The 22,037-nt window shown below is 39.1% G+C and overlaps 1 protein-coding gene across 5 annotated transcripts in view; it reads right to left on the minus strand.

The window, feature by feature from the left end:
• C6H1orf21 (chromosome 6 C1orf21 homolog) overlaps positions 1-22,037 on the minus strand; it is a 215,420-nt gene that overhangs the window by 15,575 nt on the left and 177,808 nt on the right. For all 5 annotated transcript variants that reach the window (XM_072830914.1, XM_072830910.1, XM_072830911.1 and 2 more), the window contains 2 exons: positions 13,388-13,464; positions 5,772-5,832 (listed from right to left, as the gene is read on the minus strand). In XM_072830914.1, the coding sequence (XP_072687015.1) occupies positions 5,772-5,832; positions 13,388-13,464 (138 nt within the window). The remainder of the gene's footprint in view (positions 1-5,771; positions 5,833-13,387; positions 13,465-22,037) is intronic.

Consider the following 22,037-nt stretch of genomic DNA (forward strand, 5'->3'; position numbering starts at 1 on the left):
TGTTGCATTTCTTTCAGGCTTGTTGCCTGCTTTATGTCCTTGGCCTCACCATCTATTGCTATCAGCTACCTTCGGATCATAGCCCAGAGTGTGCAAACACTTTGCCAGTGGTTCCTGTACCAATGTTATCGTCATGACAGTTCAGTAGGGAGAAAAACAAAACAGGATTGAGTCATATCCTTACCCTTCTAATTACAGCTCTGATTTGGCTGGTGAATGAGGAAAGGAAGGTACACATAGGAGAGAGAGAGGGCAAGGCAGGGGGATGGAGGGAAAGAGGACATAAGGAAGGTCTGGTTATTAGCAAAGGCGAGGCCATACTATGCTTACCGTGGAACAAGAGGTTGTTTAATGATACTGGCAGCCCAGCCCACTTCCAAAATACACATGCCAGCAAGAGCCTCTCTTTCTGCCAGCATTGAGGGCTGTTGAGGGCTTTGGCTGTTACTAAAAGTGAAATGCAAGAAGGGAGGTACACCCTATCATTTCCTCTGTACATGCTGGGCAGGTTGCGTAACATTCCTTAGGATTTGATACAACAGTTCCATGTTTCTCCTCACTAGTGGGCACGAAGAGGCCTTACACACACCGCCAGACAGTAAAACCTATCATCAGTTGCATCTGCCCAACACTGTATCTGACTCTATGGCAAGTCTGAAGTTACACAGTCCCCTACAGGGATAGTTTATATTTAGAACCAAATATCATGGTTGGTAAATTATATGTTACTCTCTTCACCAGGTGAAGAGCAAATGGCTTCTAATCTCCAACACATCAATTCAAGATATGGTTTGGACTGAACTATAGAATATATTAAAAGGAAGAGCCCTTGAAATAAATTTATAAATGCAGACATGCTGTTTCTCACCAGCTATGTTGGTTCTGGGGCCAAGGCAATCAGGCCACTTCAGGAATGCAAACCTTTTCTAAGTGTAAATGATTTTTAAAAAAATAGATGTGCAGGTCTACAGATGAACAAACGTCCTTTAAAATCAGCGGATTTTAAATCCAGAGCTGCTCTTTCTCAGACATTGCCCCCAAATATTACAATGAATAATTCCAGCCAACAGTGGCAGAGTCTCAAGATCACACAGGCTTAAGCCAGATGATATAGTAGGTATGCTGGTCACTCATCCTCAGGGGGTGAAGTATTTATCAGCTACTGAGAAGAAGGAAGGCAAGAAAAGGACAATGGATTTGTGTGGAGTTTCCTAGTCTTTAAAACCAGAGATCTGTATCGATCATTGCCAGTAAGGTTCATGGGTACAGATGGGCTTGGATCTGAGGGAAGCACATCAATGAGATGCATCATAAAGAAATCCACAGGTTCTTGGCGTGGGGCTCAGGGACAGGCTCCAGGGAATTATCAAACCCAGACATTTACTTAAAAAATGTTGTCTATATGATGCTCACAGCCTAACAAAGCTTACAAAGTCTTGCTTGAGAAAAACTAATCAGATGCAAATGGCATTGTACTGAGTCTTTATTTAATATTAAGAACTATCTTTGAGAGGGTAAAAGACTCCTTGGTCATCAACTGTTCTTAAATCCTCGTAAAGCAAAGTATACATCCTTATTTTTGCCTGGAGAAGATACTATTATTGCAGATACTTAAAAAGTGTACGTACTTTTTTTGCTTCTAACATGTAGACTCAAATGTACATAAGAAAGCCTATCTTAAAATCTGATATGATCTGTATTATATTCAGATTCTCCTCCATGAAGCCGACTTTTAATAATCTAGATCTCGTCTTTCTCCTCTAACTACAGTGAAAAGCTAGAATTTAAAATCATTACTTTGTTCAGCAGTAAACTGACATTTTCTTAAAGTTGCAAAATTAGACAAATGTTACCACTTTGCTTAAAGTTCAGGAGTCTGTGAATTGTCAGGCAAAATGACTAGATTCCGACGGAATACGGTTAGATACTGGAGTAAAAAATAATGAGTAAAAATAAATGAGATGCTCCTGTTGTTTTACAGGACTTTTCCTCTCCAAAAAAGAAATGCAGAAGAAATCAAACAGAGGCTATAAGCCTCTTTGGAATTCTCACTGCTCTCCTGACAAAAGTGCTCAGATGTAACTCAGTGTCCCGGCCTTCTACACGCCAGTGCAGCTGAAATGGTACCAAGGGTTCAAGAAGCTATGCTGTCTGGTTAGTGGACCTCAAGTTTCAACACCTGATCTGATAGACACCTGTGTTCTATACCAGAGGACCTGGCTCACAGGGATGATGGGAGGGCAGGGGGGTGTGGGGAAAAAGCAGTGATAGACGAAAGACTCCAGTCAGTAAAACAATTACATTATAAAAGAAACCCACTTTTAAAATTAAGCTACTCAAGGCAAGGGACTGTTACCTACATATTTTGTATCCCAAATTTACCATCTATTTTCTATCCTGAGTAACGATCTGGTACTCAGTAAGTGTTAAGTAAGCTTTCTTTCTTTCTTTCTTTCTTTCTTTCTTTCTTTCTTTCTTTCTTTCTTTCTCTCTCTCTCTCTCTCTCTTTCTTTCGATTTTATTTATTTGAGAGAGAGAGAGAGAAAGAGAGAGAGAGAGAAGCAGGGGGAGCAACAGGCAGAGGGAGAGGGAGAAGCAGATTCCCTAATGAGTAGGGAGCCCAGTGTGGGGCTTGATCCCAGGACCCTGGGATCACAACCTGAGCTGAAGGTAGACGCTTAGCTGAGTCACCCAAGTGCCCCCAGTAAGTAAGCTTTCCAAAGGCATTTTTGCTACTTGCTTTTCTTTGAGACCATAACCTTAGAAAATGCTGGTCCGGCTATGGTGTAAAGGTACACTGCACCCGGGCACCATGATCATCTGTGAGCTAGAGCTCACCTCAGCTTTACTGTAAATAGTAGGCCATCTGATAGTCCTAGTTTCTTTACACTAACAGTACTTTTACATCTATCCTGAGAGACAGAGCCGATTTCTTTTTGTTGTAGAGAGTTGAAGGGTAAATTGAAACCATGTCGTACAGACACATTCACTAACTATAAAGGAAGAGTCAAGGAAGGGCAGGTTTAAATCTCCACACATTCAGTCAATTTTGCTTCTTATCAACTGAAGGAAGAAAAAGGAAATCCTGGACATTTCTGAGATAGTAATCTCAAAACTCAAGCCCTCTTAGAATGACTCCAATTTTCAGCATGAAGGTCTGAGGTGTTCTGTTTTATTTTATTTTATTTTTTTTTAAAGATTTATTTATTTATTTGAAAGAGAGCCAGTGAGTACGCGTGTCACATGGCAGGGAGGGGCAGAGGGAGAGTCTGAAGCTCAGGGTGGAGCCCAGCGCAGGGCTCGATCTCACAACCCTGAGATCACAACCTGAGACGAAACCAAGAGTTGGACACTTAACTAACTATGTGAGCCTGGTGCCCTTGTTTTTTTGTTCTTTTTAAATCAACCCTATAAAACCTAAAGAATAGATCTGAGTTGCATTTATAGTTGTCCTCATACTAGCTTGGACCAAAGAAATATTTAGGAATGGTGGAAAGTCAGGAAAATAATTTATAAGAACCCAACCTCCAATTTTGGTTATACAAAATAGGGTGAAGATGATATTTAGTCAAATGCATTATATTAATTAAGAAGAAATGTTTTAATATTGGAGGCTCAATGGTTAAATAACCCATGAAACAGAATTTTCACAATGTTCAGAAAGATGAACTTTATAGATAAGAGGGAAGAAACAGGAAAGCCAGGTTCAGACCGGATAGAAAACTGCATTGGAAATCTGTAACTGGGTGCATGTCACAGGTTACATAACAGCTCTTCTTTTAATATAAATGTATTCCATAGTGAGAAGACTGTTTATGTTGAATCTACAAATGCTTCTTTGTCCAGGGAAGGTTCCATCCAACAAATGATCAAGTTATAAACCTTGCTTTTGTTGTGTTAGACACATCATACTCTATACCCTGGATGCAAAAGGAAAAAGGGAAATTGTATTTCAGATGGGAACAATGAATTCCAGTTTTGAGTAAAAGGAGGTAGAATTTCAGTTATGGAAACACACCAGAAAGGGATTAGATTGTCTTAAATGCCTTGTCAGGGTTTGTAACTTTTGTTTAAAAAGGTAACTTACTACTCAGGTTTCAATTTTTACAGACTAACTCTGACTACTAAGAAGATCTTTTTATTGCCACAGAGCTAGTGGAGGAAAAAAAAAAAAATCCAAACAAACTGAGAAAGAAAAGGTCTTCACCATTACAGTGGGAACAAAATATTTATTCTCATGCTTCTCTTTACTAAAACAAATGTTACTGGCAAATTGAACAGCTTTTGAACTGATACGTGAAACTTGGTTGTTATTCCTGGATGAAGTTTTCAATCTAAAAAATACTAGATAAGCAAGGGTTTCACTAAATAAAAGGGGGGTGGGGAGCCTGGGTGGCTCAGCTGGTTAAGCGTCTGACTCTTGATTTTGGCTCAGGTCATGATCTCCGGGTTGTGAGATCAAGCCCAGCATTGGGTTCCATGCTGGGTGAAGAGATTGTCTCTGCCCCTTGGCCCCCACTCTAAAAATAAAATAAAATAAAATAAGATAAATTACATGCAAAGGAGTATTTATGCATAGCCAAGTAATACTATAGGTTAAAGTTTCATTCTAATTCATCATCCATCTCTACCTTTCACACTGGCAACATAAGCTGGTCTTTTAATAGTGCTTTAGAAGATTATACAACTATTCCTTAAGGAGGTCCACTTCAGAATGGGGTCTGTTGCTGAAATACTGATGATTTTAACCCTTCATTATTTCCCATTGAGTGATATATGTCCTAACTTAGGAATTCCTGAAGGAAGGCTCAGATAAAAGGGCCACAAAAAGTAAAAAATAAATAAAAATGAAAATGAAAAAAACTTCAAAGGCAAAACTGGCTCATGATGCCTTAACCATAGTTATGTTACTTTCTGAATTTAGAATTTCACTCTTTTTCAGAACAAGGTTTTCAAATGGTAATACTCAGATTTATGACTTTACTATTTAAAATTCACCCCCCTGCAGTGATGAATTTAAATTCTGCAAGTACGTAAGCCTTTAATTATTACCATACCCCATACTTCATTCAGCTGATTAGCATATGGCACTCTGGGATCATAAGTATGGGTTCAATTAGCACACAGATCTTCCTGTCAATGTAAAATCCACACAACTTCTAGAGAAGCAACTTGGGAGACTCTGCTTTCGGGGTCAGGCTGATGAAGGCTACAAATCCAATCTGACTACTATCAGCCTTGCAAACCTTGGTAAGTTATTCACATATTCTGAGTCTTAGTTTCCTCGTCGGTAAAATGCAGATTATACCTATCTCAGAGCCATTTTCTCAAGGCAGGTACTGACTGCAATATATATGTGATGTTTGTAAAAAAACTCAGAGCAATGTCCGGGATATTGAACATGCCACAGGTTTTGGCGGGTACTAATGACTTTTTGCTTCCAGTCTGAAGTGAGAGCAGGGCATGAGGTGCAGACAATGTGTAGTGAGCAATGTTCTGTCTCAGGCAAAGGCTCTTACTAGTCTCTATTTGGCCCTACACACATTAATTAATGATCAAGAAGCCTAGGATCTTGGATGCTCTAGTATACATCAAACATTCTCATAGTCACTTTTTTTTTTCTTGGCATGAGGGGAGATTTTTATTTTAAGTCTCTACCCATCTTACAAGAACAACTTTGTAACACAGAAATCAGAATATTATTACCTTAACTCATGAGGCAGTTAGCATATTTCCCTTGAAACAAGTGGTTAACTTATTTTACTTCTTACCTTTTCAATCTTTTCATCCAGCATTCTGAAGAATTCTTGTTGGCTTTCAGAGATGTGCATGCTAAAAAACAAAGAGTAGTTAAGTGCATATTTCAATGTTTTCTTAAACCTAGCTCCCTCAAGTGAAAAATGCTGAGTCTTTAAGCTTTCAGGTAGACATTTATTTATTGCTGACTTTTTCACTGCAGTAGTCTAAGTCATACTAAGGATAAATGCCATTACAGTAATCCTGTAAATGTGTTTCATTATAGTCTATCATTATAGTCTATATAGTCTCTAGTTCCTATGATTTAAGGTATACAATTTCCTTTCGATGTACACATTATTTATAGAGATGTTACTGGAGGGGGTGTGCCAAATTTTTTCTTCAGAAACACATTTGTGATTTAAAAAAAAAAAAAAAAAAGCATAGCCAAGCAATATAGGGCATATTTCAAGCCTGTGCGGGACTGTAAAAAGAAGATATATCCAAGTTATTATGTTGAAATGTGTATTTTACAAAGATGGTCATCATTAGCATGGTATCTAGCTGGCAGCAAACAGGCAGAGAATTGACATTGCCCCTGAACACTTTGTGCAGTGGTGACAGCCCATGCACCTTGGAAGTGAAATCCCATTGGAATGTACAAGTGAGTCAGAAAGCATACCTGAGTAGCACTTACCCTGTGTGTTTGCTTGTCTAATACTACTTCACGGCATACTTAGTGAGACCGACATGGTTGGTGGGGACAAAACATAAGAAGGTAAGGAGAGAAGAGAAGAACCACAGATGGGAAGGGCATGGGGAGGAAAGGGCCTTGTGGCAACACAGTCTTAATGAAAATGGTTTCCACACAGCAAACAGGTGTGGGTGGTCCAAGGAGGTTCAGGACTCTGGGCTAAGAGACACATCCGATAGCGTGTCTTTCACTTACTATAAGTGCTCAGTTGTGGCCGTGGCTGGGGATGGAAGGAGGGGAGGCTCTGGAATCACTTCTCCCCTGTGAGTCTAGGTGTGGAAGCAGCCCAACTGACCTACCCCTTAGCATTATGCCTCATCCTTTAGGGGCCACAGAGAATGGCACAAGTGAACCCAAACCCTTCAGCAGCTCGAAGGTTTTTCCTTGTGTGTAAAACCAAGATTTAAAATTGGGAGCACCATGACATCAGCTCTGATATAAAAGGAAAATAGAAACTATCTGACACCAGCAATCAACTCTCACATATAACATGTAATTTTTCCTGTGAGGTTAATGTCCTGTTTCAGAAACTGGTCTTCTCTTGGTGCAGGTTAGAAAGGCAGGCCAGAATCTGGGATGATGAGACTATATTAAAACAATCTCCTCTCTTTCTCTGGCTGGGCAGAAAAGCCACTTTTGAATGCCTGAGTTTTCCCAGATTCCTCACGGCTTTACTTCTTTAAGTGTCAAAATGTTTTTTATCTGAGCCACTTCGGATGCAAAACTTCAAACTTTAATAGAGGACCTATCATAAACATTATGTAGATTTCACTTACTAGCAGCCACTCCCATGATCCCAAATCACAATCCCCCTCTGTAATGTTGGGACACCCACTGGAGCCTCTGAGGTGGGCAGAGCTGGCTCTCCTTAAGCAAAAGGGCCTTAAACTGTGGGCTTCTGTTCTCTGCTTTGAACTTTTTCTCATGTGTCTTCTTGTCAAGGAAGGTATTGGTTCATTTTCAGTTTTCTTCCAAGCTGCTGCTTCTACTTCACACTTAGCACATCCAAGTCTGTTAGAGTTGTGTCTAAGGTTAAACACAACTGTGTCTAGGTTAGAGCCCCAAACAGGCTCTGGGGGCGGTGGCGGGGGGCGGGGTGCAGGGGATGGGGGTTCCTGTGAGTGGGGAACAGGCATGTTCTGGTAGTTGCTGTGGCTGCTCAGATACGTTCTGGGCATCCTCCCTGTTCCTGGCCAAGCTCCTGAACCTCCTTAGCAAATAAGGTTGCTGGACAGCTCTGGGTCCCAAATAGGAAAGGCATGAAGACATATAGATATAGATATATCTTAATATAGATAACCATGCACATGTTCATGTGTGCACACACATGTATCTTAATGTAGATAACCATATATACATTAGTTTCCCTAGAGAGTCCAAGATATCTCATAAAAATGGCATGTTTAGGATTTGATGTTTACCATGGAAACTTCTGGGTTACAGTTTTTAACATAATTGCCTTCCATATAACCAAAGGGCAATAAATATTTAATCAACTGAGACCAAGCGGTCCCAATTTTAATTCACGTGATTCCTGACTCCTCACAGAGGCAGTTCAGTTTGTTAGGATGGGTGAGGTGCAGGCCTCAGATTCTTTATCTATAAAACCATCAGGCACCAGTCTCTGAGGTCCCTTTTGGCCTATTACCAACTTCCATTAACTCCTTATTCTATGATTATTACCAACTTCCATTAACTCCTTAATCGAACTATCACAGCATGAAAACAGGGATGCTTGATTAGTACTCATGCATACTAGACTTAACAAGATTAGTCTTAAGTAAAAGTGATTCTGCAAATGTGTCTGCCATCCCTGGGATCAAGAGAGCTCAGGGGCGCCTGGGCACTTGGCTGGCTCAGTCAGAGAAGCGTCCGATAATTGATTCTAGGTCATGAGTTCAAACCCCATGTTGTATACAGACATTAAGTAATTAATACTTAAATGAATTAATTTCAAAAAAAGAATGCAGAGCTCTGTGGTCCATATCAGAAGACCAGTGCCAAAAGTAATGGTGAGGACCTCAAGATGCATATATAGTAAGCAAGCACAAAAACCCTAATGTTCCAGTTTTGTATAGTTTAACTACATACTTTCTAACCGTTAAAAAAATGCATTCCTTGATTAAAGCAAACTGAACAAAAGCCACTTAACCAAAAATTAATTAGTCAGGACAGGGTAACTCCATCTGAATCCAAACAGTAGCCTCACTCTGGGGCAGATGGTACAGTGGTTAGGGAAGTAAACTCTGCCATTTTCATTTTCATGTGTGTCCTTTGAGAAACAATCCTAACCAAACATAGGCAACTGGCCTTCAACTGGTGCATCTCTACATCATACCCCACTGATAGAGAAATACTGCCTGCTTTCTCTCTGTGTAAGATCATCAGAACACCTCTGCCTCCCTCTGTCTCATTTCAAAACCTACCAAGAAGTATCTTCCATCAGACTGATTCACACAAACAGTATGTGGACTGTGTTAGCCAGAAAAGTCTAACGGAAGGGTGACTTATTTATTATCAAATGCCGATGCACCAAAAAGCTCTTTCAGATAAGCTCCATTGTCCCTGGAAGTGTGGCAGGTACTGCCAGATGGAGCAAATGCCTGCATGAGGCCTTTCTTGCCTAACATCTTCAGTATGTGTAACCCGAAAAAGAGGTTTATTCTGCTGTTCTGGGGATTCCTTTCATAGACAAGCCCTGAAGTCCTTTCAACAGGTACAGAGGCAGCATTGTTACTCTGGGCAAGTAAATAAACTACTCCGTTTCACGGACTCCTGCCTAGATAAACTTGAACGTTCTCTTCTTGTGTGGAAACTCTACAAACACAATGGCATTAATATTAGGTTTTTACCTTCAAGAGTACAAACTGCACTGTGAGAAACAGTTCTTAGGTGACAAGTCCATTCTTAAACCCTTTCTGATGCACAACCTGGTGACTGTGAGTGGTGAGGGAGAAAAAAGCACACTAGCCTTTCTACCTTTTCTCAAGATATTAGAAATGGATAATTAAATTGTTTATGATTCAGCTTATAAAGTATGAATTTTGATGCTAAGATTAATTAGATCTAAAGATATTTTATAACAGCCTGTATGCTGGTACTTGATTTAACTAATAAAACTGAACAATCTCAGTAACTCCTATTTCTCTCTAATGAACTCAGCTTCAGAAAACACAAGGCTCCCCTAGCGCACTTCCTTGTGCCCCCAGTTGGCGCTAGCAGAGCTCTTGTGAGTTAATCCTGAGTCATCCACAGCTCTTCTGACTGTGACTTCTCAGCTTCATGAGATGAGGGATGACAACAGGATGGAGTCTTAATGACAAGTAATCAAAGGAATGAAAAAGGTGGGCAAAATGAGCTTAAGAGCTGCAAGGTATACGGCTTTCCTTTTTAGAGACTTAAAAAAAAAATTTCCAGCTAATAAAAACCTAAGCTATCAAAGTACCAGAAGGCAAGGTCCTGACTCCTTTACTTCAACTGCAAAAATGAAATTGCAATCACTCAGGGAGTTCCTGGCTAATCTTGGCTTGAATACAGTTATTTCTTTCAATAATCATCATCACCATTGCTCAGTTGGACCTTGGGGAAGTGGCTTAATCCTAATCCTCACATAATGACACACCCTTGCTGGCAGTTCATGCATGGCTTACTTTTATTTAGCCAAATATATATATTTAAAATAGAATAATAAGCACCAGCAAAACGAAAACAAAAAACAAAAGCTAGGACCCTGACAACAACCTAGATCTAACTTACTTCCCACCCATCCGTGTGCTTCCCCCAACTCAAGGGAACCCACATGCCCAACACCCCCCTTATAAAGCATTACCATATACATGCTTTATAATGCAGATAATTTATTTAGTTGTTTTTAACATTACGAAGAGTGCATGATGCTCTATGTAATCTTTCAGGACCTACTCTTCTAGTTGTATTGCTCAGGTCCAGGCAGCCTTGTATGTTGGTACAGTGTATTTGTTTTAACAGTGTGAAGGCAGTGTGGTTCATTTACCCAATTTCCTGTTAAAGAGCATTTGGGCTTTTCTAACTGTTAAGGTGTTCTTATCAAGCATCAGACACTGGGATAGGTCCTGGGCATACATTATTTCATTTAATTCCCAGCCCTATGAAAGAGGATTTTTTTCTCCTCTATTTTTCTCTGAGAAAACTGAAGCCCAATGACATTAGGACACTGGCCTCAGATTACAGTCAGTTAGAATGGATTTTGTATGTTTTATCAAAGGAAGGTGTGAAGACTATCAGACTTTTATTACCTACCTATCTTTATTATTAATAAATCTCCTGTTACGAGGTATGGGATTGTCCTTCCACTACTGGGGAAAAGAAACTCATTATCTTATTTTATACACTGCAGAATAAATAACAGTTTCCTTGCTCCTCTGTGTCAGAAAGGAGGAAAAGTACTCATGGCTTTCTAGGAAGATTTCGTAGTTGAATTCTGGTAACCCAGGGTTTTGACTCATAGTTTAATACACACACACACACACACACACACAACCAGAGGATTTTCTTCCTAATTTTAATGTGAACACAAGAGCCAATTTAATCAACTTCTCTGAAAGCTTCAGCACATGCCAGTCTGCAAAGTATTGCTGCTTCAGTGTCTCTAAGTTAAATAAGTATTCACACCAAAGGAAAAAAGAAATTCTCCTTAATATAGTCTCTCCTTAGAACTCAGAGATAAGGGAATCATGAATGAATGGATTGGATGAAAAGATGACTTGGTTTTATCATCAGATATCTGTTATCCCTCAAGGGCAGACAAAATTAGTGTAGATAAAAGTGATACCCGTGAAGTGGACAGGGGAGGTTGTGATTATAGCATAAAGTGTACCTAAGGGTGTAAAAATTGGTTTTAACATTCCACTTACAATGTAAATGAGAAGTGGATTTTAAATGTCCAGTTTTCGGGATGCTTGGGTGGCTTAGTGGTTGAGTATCTGCCTTTGGCTCAGGGTGCGATCCCAGAGTCCCAGGATCAAGTCCCACATCGGGCTCCCTGCATGGAGCCTGCTTCTCCCTCTGTGTCTCTGCCTCTCTCTCTCTCTCTCTCTCTGTGTCTCTCATGAATAAATAAATAAAATCTTTTAAAAAAATAAATAAAATGTCCAGTTTTCTTTGAAAGTAACAAAATTTAAATCCCTGAGCTCTTTCACCAACCTGAAGAATCCTAACCACCTACAGCACTACCACAGACACTGAGCCAGGGTGAGGTGATTAGTTTGAACTAGGTTATTTTTGTCTCAGTTTCCTGGGAAGAACCAGACATAACACAACTTCTGCTTATGACTTCGATTTATGGAACTACTATTACATATACATAGTAGGTTTATTTTGGGGGTGGGCATGTCTATGTCAGAGGTACTAGTGGGATCAGCATCCTCAGGGAATTTGTTCTTATTTAGGTGGACCACCACAAAAGAGATTTGTAGCCTTGGGAAAATAGAGCCTCTTTGAAGGAAAGGGGAGATAGCTTCAAAGTCACACCAAGTGCGTTTTACTGCCAATGTAGATTCCATTCTAGAACAATCTAGAAAATACTCATTATTCTCTTTAACATTTTAATTGTGCGATGCATAACACATAGAAAACATACAATGTTATTTGTACAGTTTTAAATAATAACAATGAAAGGAACACCCACGTAATCACCACTCAGGTTAAGAAATAGAACCCATGGTCCCATTGTCTTCCATCCAGTGAGAAAGAACCATTCTAAGTTAAATGCGTTTTCCTTTCCTCGCTTGTCTTTATTACTTTATCACATACATATGTAACATTGCATACATATGTAACGCATCACATACATATGTAACATTATGTTCTGCCTGTTTTCAAACTTTATATAAATGAAACTATATGCAGACAGGGACTACCACTTACTTCCCTTACTGCGCAACCTTAACATTCATGACAGTCCTCCATCTTGATAGGTCATTCATTTTCACTGATATTGTGCTTGCTTTGGCAGCACATATACATTTTCACTGATATGTAGGATTCCTATAAGAATATGCCACATTTTTTGTCATCCATTATAATTTGGAAGGACATTCAGGTTTTGCTTCAGAGCTTTAGGAGCTCACATAGATAGTGCTGCTAAGGACATGTCAACTATGTCCACTGGCACATATGCACAAGGGTTTTTCTAGGGTACACACCTGAGTGGGGGGAGTTGCTGCTGGGCAAGGTATGTCCAGGTATGATTTTAGTAGAAAATACAAATTGTTTTCCAAAGTGATTGTACTGGTTCACGTTTCCACTGGGCTGAACACACCCTGGTCAACCATTTGTACTGTCAGACTTCTCTATTTTTGTCAATCTTGTGGTGAGAAACGGTATTTTTCCTACACATTAGCTATTCAAGTTTTTTCTTTAATGAAGTAGTTGTTCACATCTTTAGCCTCTTTTTCTATGAGCAATCTGTTCTGTACTTTTTGATTTTATAGAATTGCTTTATCCATTCTGGAAACCCAACTACTGTCAATTATATACACTGTAAATATATTCCACCCCTTCCTTTGACTCTCCTACAGTAAATTTTGATAAATGGAAGTTCTTAATTTTAATGCAGTCATACCAATCATTTTTCTTAAGATCTGCATCTTTTGTGACTTGTTCAAAATTCTTTCCTACCCCATAGTCATAAAGATATTCCCCTTTATTTTCTTCTAACTGATTTGAAATGTCAGTTCTGTCATTTATTATGGATCTGTCTTGGGACTCTCTATTCTGTTCCGTTAGACCAAACCACACTGTCTCAATTCACTGAAGCTTTACATTAAGTCTTGGTTATCTAGCAGGCAAAACTGAGCTCACTCTGAAAACATTATTAGCTTTAAAAACAACATAAGGAAAATCGGAACCAGAACTTACTTTGCTCTGGGCTGATGAACTAATCCTGGAATCTCTTTATTAGTTTTAAGTCTTACATTTGAACTGGCACTTTTTTCCTGAAAAACATAAACACAGATGTAAAAGACAAGGTGAGAATCAGCAATTAAACAATGGCATGGACTGTCATCACAGAAATGCTAGATTTGAGACCCTTCACAGCAGGTCACTTCATGAGGACAAAAATCCTTGCAAAGATGTGATGCTATAAGGTAAACTGCCAAGCATTTTAGCAGGGAACACTGTCATGGAAAGAGGAGGTTGCTTTATGACAGCTATAACTATTTTTAGAAAATTATGTGCAACTAATATTTGATGTTTAGGTGTTTTTAGGGAAGAATAGAAAAGAATAAAAGAATAGAAGATTCTAGTGCCAACGAGCAGCAGTAGTGTAACCACAGACATTGTTTACATTCTCAGGTAACAGACTTCAGTGCATTTTGTTTATAAAAGACAACTACAACTGCAGTTATTGAGATGTGAAGTTTGCACGAGGCCCTAGCATTGACAGAGACAACATGATTAACAGTAACTAAGTTATTCCATCCAGAACAAATGCTGAGATGGAATTCAATTGAATTAGTAAAATTCAATACTAACTTATATTCAAGAAGCAGTTCTTTGGCTTTAGTCTGATATGATTTCTTTTCTTTTTAAAAATTTTATTTACTTATTCATGAGAGATACACAGGGAGAGGCAGAGATATAGGCAGAGGGAGAAGCAGGCTCTCTGTAGAGAGCCTGATGTGGTACTTGATCCCAGGACCCCAGGATCAGGAGCTGAGCCAAAGGCAGACACTAAACCACTGTGCCCTGTCCGATCTGATTTCTTATTCCCAGTACAATAGCCACATGAGAAAGAAACTCTCTCAGAGCTTAAGATGCAAGTGTATTGGATGCTTAGGTAGTTCAATCGATTCAGTATCTGTCTTCGGCTCAGGTCATGATCTCAGGGTCCTGGGATGGAGCCTTGCACATGGCTTCCTGGTCAGGAAGGAACCTGCTTTTCCCTTTGCCCTTCCCTGCTGTGTTTTTTTTTTTTCTCTCTCTCAAATAAATAAATACAATCTTTTTTAAAATTGCAAGTATATCAGTAGGTATATCATCTCAATAATAGTACTGTTCTGTATTTATACAACATTATCTTTAAAAAATATTCAGGATGCTTTATAATTTGCTCTGAAAACACAGCACTGAAATGAAAGGAAAGACTATTCCAAACCTATTTATAACAGGTGACTATATACACTCAAGAAACCTGATGTGTAGTGATAATTAAAGACCCAGGCGAGGGCAAGGAATAAAGACTCCTATGGGTCAACCCACTGTTCTTATCACATGCAGAGTGATGTGGGATGGCATATAAAACAGATGGTCCCCAAATGAACTCTTTCGAGAGTTCCTATTGCTCTCAGGGCAGCAGAAGCCATTTAAATCAGTAAAACTCCAATGATGTACACACTGTGGTTATTTGCTATTTACCATCCAATGTGAACTTCTCTGTATAACTCCAAAATACAGGGTAATTTTTGTTTGTGATTGTCTAGGAAAGAATAGTACCAATTGTTTGGTACTATTGGTACTATTCTTTTTGCAGTCTATCTTACCTTCTTTACCTGACACTAAACTTCAGAGTATTTTCGTAAACTTTTAAAAGGTATAAAATATATACTTTTCCTCCTGCTGATACAGCCAGGGAACAACAGATGAACTATCTTAGTTTTCATTTTCAGAAAGTAGCCCCAGGAAGGCAGGCCCAGTCCCTTCTTTACTACTGGGGCCTCGGAGCCTGGGTGGGGCCTGGCACTTTGGGAGTTATGCATCATATGCCAGTAACACGAATGAACAAGGTCAACAAATGATGAACTTCTTTTTAACAGTGAGAGATAAAAATAGCTCTAATGTGGTCTCTCTGAAGGACTGCAGAGGTAAGTCCCAAGTAAGTCATTTTCTTTCCCCCTTAGCTGCTTGCTTGAATTAAGCACTGAAAATGGACATATGACAGAGCCTTACACTTTTTTTCTATTCATATAATTTCCCAAACTCTGAGCCTAGATAGTACATTGTAATTGACTGATTGACTGCTTGATAGACTGTAATTTTAAACACTGCTAGGGCAGGAATGAGGCCTCTAATTCTAAGATTATAAACGATACACAATTGTATACTGTTTATAGTCAATTTATTAAACTATACCCGTCATAGCTACATTGCCTCACCACATCTTCCTTAAAAACACATTGTGTGGTTGCTAGGAAAAGGAGGAAACTCCACACAACAGAGGCTTAGTGGATGGGTGGGGTACTCCGCCGAACAAGCCATGCCTCTGCACATATGCAGAGGCAAGCACTTCCAGGAACTGAGGCAGAGGCTCAGGGTGAGATATCAGCTTCAGATTTCCCAGTTACAAATAAGAAAAAAGAAAGTATATGTTATTACATAGTGATTTCTCTTTGATTATTTATGTATATTTGTTTTTTATAAATTACTACTCCCAAGGGCACCTGGTGGCTTAGTGGTTGAGCATCTGCCTTTGTTCAGGTCATGATCCCGGGGGTCCTAGGATCGAGTCCTGCATTGGGCTCCCCACAGGGAGCCTGCTTTCTCCCTCTGCCTGTGTCTCTGCCTCTCTCTGTGTCTCTCAAGAATAAATAAATAAAATATTTAAAAAAACAAATTACCACTCTCCAAGACCATAATAACAACTCAATGATCACTTACTATAAGTCAGGCACTATTCTAAGTGACTTCCATATATTAACTCATTTTAATACTCACAAATATTTACATTATTAACATATCTTTATGTTCATAATACCTCACTGAGATAGGTACCATTTTTATTCCCATTTTATTTTATTATTTTTAAAAAAGATTTTATTTATTTATTTATTTATAAAAGACAGAGGAAGGCAGAGACCTAGGCAGAGGGAGAGGCAGGCTCCCTGGAGGGAGCCCAATGTGTGACTCGAAACTCCAGTATCACGCCCTGAGCTGAAGGCAGACACTCAACCACTGAGCCACCCAGGTGTCTCTCTTCTGATTTTTAGATCTTAGCATTTGTTGCCACTTCCATTTGTTTGGCACTTATTTATGACTTATCATTATTAGTTACTATCTCCATTTGTCTTATTTGCTGTGTCTGAATTTTAAGCTCCCTGAGGACAAGAATCTTTTCAATTACTTGGTATTTTAACCTAATACCCACCACATAGTAGATAACTATTAATCAGTTGATTGTAATAATTAATAGAACCAGAAAATATTTTTCACTGTTGACTCTTATTGCAAATATGTATAAAAACTATTATACTTTAGTGCAGTTAACATAAATATTTTATTATTGAGGATTTCTCAATAATTGATGATCTGGAAACATGATTTATATTTGATGTTTTTGTTTGTTATCTAGATCCTTGGCATATACTTGCTGTTTTGTTTTTTATATGGACTGCAGAAGACCATCCAAGTTTTTTTTTTTTAAGATTTTATTTACTTATTCATAAGAGACACACAGGAGAGAGACAGAGGCAGAGACACAGGCAGAGGGAGAAGCAGGCTCCCATGCAAGGAACCTGATGTGGGACTCGATCCTGGGACTCCAGGATCACACCCTGAGTGGAAGGCAGGCACTCAACCACTGAGCCAATGAGGCATCCCTTTATTCCCATTTTATAGTTGAGAAAGCTGAGGCACTGAGAGGTGAAGCATTCACCTGAGATCATACGAGTAGTAAGTGATAGCATTGGGATTCTGATCCAAGCAGAATGGCCCCAGAGTCCATGCTATTAGCCACTAGGCCAGCAGTTCTCAAACCCCTTTGCCCATACTCTTCAAAATTTTATACGTTTTGTTGAACCATATGAAAAAAAATCACATTTGTTAAAATTACCATCAATTTCATTAGGAAAATTTTGACAGAAGCTGTCAAGCTCATGGTGGTATAAAATTTTCCAAAACTCTACTTTTGGTTTAATGTTTGAATTTTGTGACTGGCAACACATACTGCCAATTGTTTTCTTTGAAGTGACAGGTTCTCTTCATTCATTCTTGAGACAATGTTTGCCAAATACCCAAGTCTTAATATCCATAATTTGTCTGTCAGGCATTTTTTTTCTAAAGTAGAGATGGTGTCCCATAAAAACAACCACTAGTTCAGATTGCAACTCAATCAACTGCTGAGGTACTTTTCCTTGAGATAACCACTTTGCCTGGGTGTGCAGAAGAAATGCTTTACGTATGCCTATTTCCCATCTCATCACATAGACTATTAAAAAGCTATGCATCCAAGGCACAATATTTAATAAAATTAAATAAAAGTTACTGCTTCATTCTTAAATGAAAATGGAAGCTATTCTTTTACTGTAAGTGCATAGTGGTGGTGAATAAGATGACTACTTATATGGTTTGGCACTACTGCCTTGATTTGTGCTAAGGCACTAGGCAGGTCTACCCATCATGATTTTGCACCGTCAATACAAATAACAACATGGCAAAAAAAGGCAAACTGCTTTTTAGTATTGTTAGGGAAATGAACTTGAGGACATCCTGAGACTGTTTTAAGGACTGCAGGCCATACTTTGACAAGTGTCTCTCTAGTTCTTTTGCAGAGAAAAGAACTATTGATTATTTAATTTGCTATATGCTTTATTAAAAAAAACCCAAACTAACCACCTTATTGAGGTAAAATTTACATTTCATAAAATTCCATTATAAATGTATGATTAAGTGACTTTAGCAAATTTATAGAACTGTACAATTATCACCACAATCCAGTTTTAGAACAGTTTTATCATCCTAAAGTTTTCTCAAACCCATTTGCAGTTCTTTTCTGCTCTGCTCTGTAGCCCCCAGTAACCACAATTCTTTCGGTCTCGACAAATTTGTCTTTTATGGATTCATATAAATGGAATCTTTTAATATATAGCCTTTGGTGTCTGGCACTTTTCACTTAGCATAACGTTTCCGAGATTCATTTATATTGTAGCTTTTTTCAGTATCTCACTTATTTTAATTGCTAAGTAATATTCCAATGTATGGATATTCCATATTTTGTTTATACATTTACCACTTGATAGACATTTGGGTTGTTTCAAGTTTGAGGGATACTATGAATAATGCTGCTATGAACATTCACATATAAGTCTTTGTGTGAATATATATTGTCATTTCTCTTCGGCAGGTTCCTAGAGGTGGAATTGCTAGTTTATCTGGTAAGTGTATATTTAATTATTTAAGATATTACCAAACTGTTTTCCAAAAGTGGCTGCACTATTTTACATTCTCACTTGGGGTGCATGATGGTTCCAGTTATTGCCATTCAAGTGGTGTCTCATTGTGGGCTTTATTTATTCTTAAAAACATGACTTATTTGGATTTGTTCTTTGCATCTCGGAATACCCAGCACATTGCTACGTGGGAGCATTTATATGCTTATCAGCTAGCTACATTTGCATAAAGAAGTCAGTTTTATATTTGCTTATAAATATCCCTTCTCTTCTGGGTTTGTTTGTTGGGGAAGTGGAGGTTTAAAGAGATCTGCTTTTAAAAAAGGAGGCAAAGAAACAAACAAAACCAGGAAGGGCTGGCACGATGAAGCTGCTGGGAGCTCAGATGATGCAGACCCAAAAGAGAGCCAAAAGCCATGTCTGGGGTACTCCAGAAATATGAACAGAGAATCTGGGAGATGATGGAAGTAGTAACTAAGATATCATTTTCTTTGGCAGAAAAACCTATTTTATTGATATTTGACACTTACAAAGTACCTAAAATAAACTGGAACCAAGTCGGAATAATTAAGATGAAGCCATTGAATAGGCCCCCAGCAAATAGTTTGTAGAGCAGTGTTTTTCTATGATCCATCCATTCCGGTATCAGAATCCTCTGTGATGCTTGATAAAATACAGATCCCCCGGCCCTATTCAAGATTTCCTGAGTGTGAGTCTCTGGGATTGAGGCCCAGGAATCTGCACATTATTTCATTTTAAGTAGGCTCCACACCCAGTGTGGAGCCCAATGCAGGGCTTGAACTCATAACCCTGAGATCCAGACCTGAGCTGAGACCAGGAGTCAGATGCTTCATTGGCTGAGCCACCCGGGCACCCCAAGACATCGGCATATTAAATAAGAGTCCTAGGTGACTCTTAAACTTAAAAAAGTTTAAGAAGTTCTATTTCAGAGAAAAAGTACCTGGGGTTTGCAGAGCTGCCCTGGGGGTCAACAGAGAAGCCCACCAGAGCAGCAACCCCTGGAACCTGTTTTATACTTAGGGGCTCTATCAGTGGAAAAAAAGCATCCATTTCTCAAAAAATATTTGGAAACGAATGCCAGGTAGTGACAGGTTTATTTAAACAGCAAATCTCCCATCCAAGTACTAACCAGGACCGACCCTGCTTTTAGCTTCTGAGATCAGACGAGATCGGGCGCGTTAAACAGCAAATCAAACAACTTTTTCCTTTGCTTGGAATAATTCTCTTTTGTGATGAAGAGAACACACTTGTCAGTGTCCAGAGTAAACTTACATTCTCTTAGTTCCTCTGAAGTTGGAGACAGTCAAACCAACTGTATTTATGCTGCTGCTGCTCAATCCCTGACATCTCCCAAAGGGAAAGTCAGAACTCTCAGAGAAACTACAGCTTTTTAAAAAAGTTCCCCTGAACTTCCCCCTCCTTAATTCTTTTTTTTTTTTTTTAAGATTTTATTTTTATGTAATCTCTACACCCAGTGTGGGGCTCTGACACACAACCCGGAGATCAAGAGCTGCATGCTCCACCAACTGAGCCAGCCAGGTGCCCCAGCCTTCCTTAATTCTGAAGGGCGTCACACAGTGCATTCAGGAAGATGACAGGGAGCATCCTCCTTGTTGGCAAGGAGTGGAACTTCTTTTCTCCCATCACTTCTTTGCTTGTGTCATCCCACTGAGTCCGAGCAGATCTAGGGAGCTGTAGCCCTGGGAGGCTCCCTGAACTGGTTCTGGGTTGGAAATGTGGAGAGGAATCTTGATTTCTTTTTCTGAGCCCAACAATAGGAAGTTGTTTGTTTGTTACAATTTTTATTTGTTTGTTCACGAGAGATACAGAGAGAGAGAGGCAGAGACATAGATAGGCAGAGGGAGAAACAGGCTCCATGCAGGGAACTCGATGCAGGACTCCATCTCAGGACCCCGGGATCAAGACCTGAGCCAAAGGCAGATGCTCAACCACTGAGCCACCCAGGTGCCCTAGAAGTTTGGTCTTATAAAGAAATCCCAGGGGCCAGATGGAGGCCGGAAGCTGGAGACCTAGAGAAAAGTAGTGAGGGCTGCCGAACTAGTCTCTGGGACTGCCAGTGAGGGAGCTATGCAGAGACACAAAAGCACTAACTATGAATTCACAAAGGGACCTCCTTACACACAGACTGTGTATGTGTGTGTGTACATTTGAACCACTGCATTTCAGAAAGTACATGAAAACTAAAAAGGTAAATAATTTAATTAGAATAGGAGACTGAGGGATCCCTGGGTGGCACAGCGGTTTGGCGCCTGCCTTTGGCCCGGGGCGCGATCCTGGGGACCCAGGATCGGATCCCACGTCAGGCTCCCGGTGCATGGAGCCTGCTCCTCCCTCTGCCTATGTCTCTGCCCGCCCCCCTCTCTCTGTGACTATCATAAATAAAAAAAAAAATTAAAAAAAAAAAAAAAGAATAGGAGACTGAGGGGAGGGCACACACATTTTTAAAACAGGAAGGCATCAGCTATAAAATACCTGAGTAATCATTCTAGCTTTGAAGGAATAACCTATAGGATGTACTCTCTAAGAAAACAACCTCATTTGATGTTTTACATGGGATTTCTCTTATGGCATTAACATGGGAATAGGATTCAGCTTCCTTCAAATATAAAGGAATTTTAGCTTTTGTCTTCTGAATGATGGTGACTAGCTGAGCCACATTCACTCTACCACAATTTTTGGGTATTAACAAATAGCAAGGTCCAAGCTACCAGATACAACTGTTGACTTGGATCGACCTATATTTTCATAATTTCATGAACTCAACACTTCCATTTATAATTACCTGTCCAAGGAGGTTATTAGAATTATTAGTATCTTGTTAGAATTTAGTAGTGATGAAGTTGGCATGGAAAGTATCCATGGATACTTTATGGAAATTCTTTTTCTATAAATTAAAATATAGCCATGTACTTCATTTTGTATCAAGCAAATGTTAAAGTGGGGCAAATCAGTTTTAAATACCTAATATATTTTGTGCAGCTGTTTCTTGAGGTAGACTGTAAACATTTGAAATAATCCTTAAAAAGTAAACAGAGTTGTAAGAAATTGCTTGGAAAAGATTTAGTTGTGTACCAACAAATCTAAAACAAAATCATTCAGTTATTATGCCAGTATGTCAGTAATTAAAAGTAACAAGTTACATATAATGTTGTCAAATTACACTGAGAATTTGAAGTTGAGATGTATCTCTGAGTTTTTCAAAGTATTACACACCTACCCAGACAATGAACTAATTTGGAAGAACTTTATTCAGTTTTTGCCCAAGACACTTTGTGACTTTGAATAGGAGAGATTATACTAGAGTAAAAAACAACCTCCAATATTGGTGGTTCAATAAAATACAAGCTTATGTCTTGCACATG

Source organism: Canis lupus, chromosome 6 (assembly GCF_048164855.1).
Source record: "Canis lupus baileyi chromosome 6, mCanLup2.hap1, whole genome shotgun sequence".
NCBI lineage: Eukaryota > Metazoa > Chordata > Mammalia > Carnivora > Canidae > Canis > Canis lupus.